The sequence below is a fragment of the Vigna unguiculata genome, chromosome 11 (assembly GCF_037176805.1).
Source record: "Vigna unguiculata cultivar grain cowpea cultivar isolate G323 ecotype 2 chromosome 11, ASM3717680v1, whole genome shotgun sequence".
NCBI lineage: Eukaryota > Viridiplantae > Streptophyta > Magnoliopsida > Fabales > Fabaceae > Vigna > Vigna unguiculata.
In genome coordinates, this window is record NC_140802.1 from 41,995,680 (window position 1) to 41,999,333 (window position 3,654).

At 37.2% G+C, this 3,654-nt stretch overlaps 1 protein-coding gene across 1 annotated transcript; it reads left to right on the forward strand.

Annotated features, from left to right (window-relative positions):
• The first annotated feature begins 728 nt into the window (after positions 1 to 728).
• LOC114170629 (BTB/POZ domain-containing protein) lies at positions 729 to 3,111 on the forward strand. The gene is made up of 2 exons (XM_028056149.2): positions 729 to 1,511; positions 1,821 to 3,111. The coding sequence occupies exons 1-2, from the start codon at positions 975 to 977 to the stop codon at positions 2,778 to 2,780; spliced, it is 1,497 nt and encodes a 498-aa protein (XP_027911950.2). The 5' UTR covers positions 729 to 974; the 3' UTR covers positions 2,781 to 3,111.
• Positions 3,112 to 3,654: the final 543 nt, after the last annotated feature.

A 3,654-nucleotide genomic window follows, 5' to 3' on the forward strand; every position in this document is an offset into this window, starting at 1 on the left:
ATATATAGAATGAAGAAAATGTGAATACCTTCAAATAAAGGAAATTAATTTCATAAGTACATCACATCAATGAATAAGACAATGTAAGAAGATATATGACAAATTATAGTTAGATGTTAAATTAAATAAATAGGTCTAATATAAATAGTTAAGATTTGATTTGGAAATGCAAAAGGTTATTTGTCAACCTCACTATAAGTTATATTTTTCATTTTTTTTAGAGAATTTATGCAAAGACAGTGACAAGTATCTTCTTTTATGTTGACCCATGTCATGCAAGTAGTTTTTGATTATATCTTGACACTTTATTTATTTAAAAATGATAAAAAATATTAAAAACTACTTTATATATAGTTAAGAACTGTACTTCTAAATGTTCTTGAAATGGGATTTCAGAAAATACAATATTTTAAATGTCATTATCTCCTAATACTGAGAGACTAATTAAAACATGATTATAACCAACAATGATTTTTTTTCCATTTTTGTGTCTCTTCATTCAACAACTTTTGTGAATAATAATAATAATAAAAAAAGAGAATTGAATAAAAGCAAAACAGCGTTTTGTTGGTAAGTGAGCATGAATGTATCTTAACTTGTAGAAAGGTAGGGCAGGTATATGCACATGCAGCTAATAATTCTTCTCTTGTAATAAAAATATGTTTTTTTTTTTCTTTAAACTAAAAAGGGTAAATTGTACAAACTTTTTTTTCTTTTTTTCGATTTCAAAGAACTCATCTTTATAAAAATGGTATCAAAATAATGTTAAAGAAATCTTCTGAAAAACTCTGGAGTTGCTCTCATCAGTCTTGGATTCTCTTTCTCTCTCCTTTTTTTTTTTCTCTGCAACACTTGCAAGTGTGAGTTTGTGAGTGAGAATTTGTGCCCAAAGCTCCATTTTTGCAGTTTGAAATTGTGAATTTTTGTTGAAAGTAAGAATCTTGCAGCAAGAATTGAGGGAGAGAAATTGAAGAATGGGAGGAGAAAGTGGTTTGAAATCGAGGGAAGTATCAGCGATGATAAAGCAGGGTTTCATACCAGACCCAACCCTTTCATTCTCGCCTTCCAGAACCTTCTCACCACCACCCTCCTCAACTCGTCCGAGTCAGACTCAAGCGCAGACTCACCCGCAGCACACGCAAACCCTCTTCGACATGATGTCGGAGGAGCACAAATTCTCCGACGACAAGCGCCGCAAGGCGCAAGATCGGCTCTCCAAGCTCCTCCGTGAGCCCGCCCTGCGCGAGGGGGGCGAGGTCCGGCTCACGGTGGTCGGGCGGGACGGCCTGAGGGTGTCGATGGAGGTCCGGAAGAGCGTTCTGGCCGACAAGAGCCGGTTCTTCGCGGAGAAGCTTCGCTGCGACGGCGCGGTGTCGCACTCGGTGGAGATCAGCGACTGCGACGACGTGGAAGTGTATGTGGAAGCTGTGGTTTTGATGCACTGCGAGGATCTCAAGGCCAGGTTGCGTTCCATGGGCGATGGGGTTCCTAAAGTTTTGAGCTTGCTCAAGGTATGATACCAAAGTCTCACACTTTAGTTACGCTCGTTAGAGTACAAAATCTAATGAAGTTGAATAAACAAATAATAAGATGATAAATTAATCTAGTTATATACATAATTAGCTTATATAATCAAAATCAGCTTTTGGAGAAGTTACAAGAAACCCATTTGCTTTCATTTTAATGTTGATAATGCATATGCATACTTTAAGCACTTTAGCCTTTCCTTGGTGTTCATTGTTTTGTACATTGTTTTTGTTCTTGTTTCTTGACTTGAATAGGTTTCTTATGTTCATACATTCACTTACCTTATTTTGTAGGTATCAGCAGCAATCATGTTTGATGTTGGGGTTGTGTCATGCCTAGAATATTTGGAATCCATTCCATGGAGTGAGGATGAACAGGAGGAAGTGATATCCCAGGTAGAACATCTGCAGATTCATGACTCTGCAGCTGAAGTTCTTCAAAGAGTATCATCGGATCCATCTACTGCTGATAGGGCTGATGACATCTTCTTGAACCTAATAAGTGGTGTTCTGCAAGCAAAAGATGACAAAGCTCGTAGGGAAATGAAAGCTCTGTTGTCTAAATTGCTCAAAGAGAATAATGCACCTAATGACAGCACCAGACTTGATGTTTCCAAAGACACACTTTATCATCTTTGCCACAAGTGCATCAGTTCTCTCCTCCTTTGCCTATCCGAAGCGACCGGTGGCGGCGATGAGAGGCCGGACCGGGGGGTTGTGGTGAGCGACATAACTCGTGAAGCAGACAATATTCAGTGGATTGTCGACATTTTGATTGGGAAAAAGATAGGTGAGGAATTTGTGGAGATATGGGCTGAGCAGAAAGAGCTTGCTGCACTTCACTCCAAGGTTCCAACAGTTTACCGGCATGAGATCAGCAGAATCACAGCACAACTGTGCATTGGCATTGGAAGGGGACACATTCTGGTGCCAAAAGAAACTAGATTTTCTTTGTTGTCTACATGGCTAGAAGCTCTGTATGAAGATTTTGGTTGGATGAGGAGAGCTTCTAGAGCGGTTGATAGGAAATTGGTTGAGGATGGACTAAGCCAAACTATATTGACACTTCCTTTACTGCAGCAACAGGCTGTGTTGCTGAATTGGTTTGATAGATTTCTTAATAAAGGAGATGATTGTCCTAATATACAGAAGGCATTTGAGATTTGGTGGAGAAGGGCATTCATCAGACAGTATTCAGCAGAGCCTGATAATAATTCCCAGTTGCAAATAACCCTTTCTGATTACCCCAGCTGAAAGATAAAGAGATTAATTCACAATTGTAAATAAGAAGTGCCATTTTGCATTTGCACTTCTGATTTCGCCTGAATCGACCAATTTCACATTCATTTTTGCCCATTTCCGTGTTTTGACCCAAAAATAGATGAAAGTCGTGTTACCTGGACTCTGGGAAAGCTTTGTATTGAAGATAAACATTGAAGGGTAGGAGAATTTTTGGGGGAGAGAGGATAATAAAACTGTTTGAAGAATATGTTGTTCTGAGTAACGGATTGAATTGAAATGGTGTAAACTTTGTCATTGTATCGGAGGAACGAATAAATAAATGATTTGAGAATTTGCTATTCAACATTGGAAATCCCAATGACACAGTTTCACCCGGAGAAAGATACGTATGAAAAAGAGGAGTGAATTAATTTCATTTTTTTATCATTAATTCCTTGGTATATCTCTTACACTCTCACTTCAATATAAAAGACTAAAGTATTATAGCCACTATCAGATAAAAACTTCAAAGCTGTCATTTTCTCTTGTCTGTTAATTGCCTTAAAACTATAAGCCCCCGACTTCAAACGTGCACACTAAAAAAACCTGCAATTTGTAATTTTAAGGGAATCGAGAAAAATGTTGCAATCAAATACATTGAAATTTATTATTACAAGTTTAATTATGATATTCTTTCAAATGAATTAAGTTAGACATAGCAAACACGAAGATCGTATACGATATTTTGAAGTATTGAAATCTTATATAAGATTGAGCAGTTGAATTTCAACTACAGATAATTCAACTCCATCATATTTCACTTCGAAAGTTTCAAGTCTTCATGATTAACGATGATAAACTTTAAAAACTTACGATGAAGTTTGGTCAAGGGTTTAACTCACAAACA

Coding starts and splice junctions, on each gene's coding strand:
- LOC114170629 (XM_028056149.2), top strand. CDS start 975: ATGGGAGGAGAAAGTGGTTTGAAATCGAGGGAAGTATCAGCGATGATA. Junction 1,512..1,820: donor AAGTTTTGAGCTTGCTCAAG/GTATGATACCAA, acceptor CTTATTTTGTAG/GTATCAGCAGCAATCATGTT.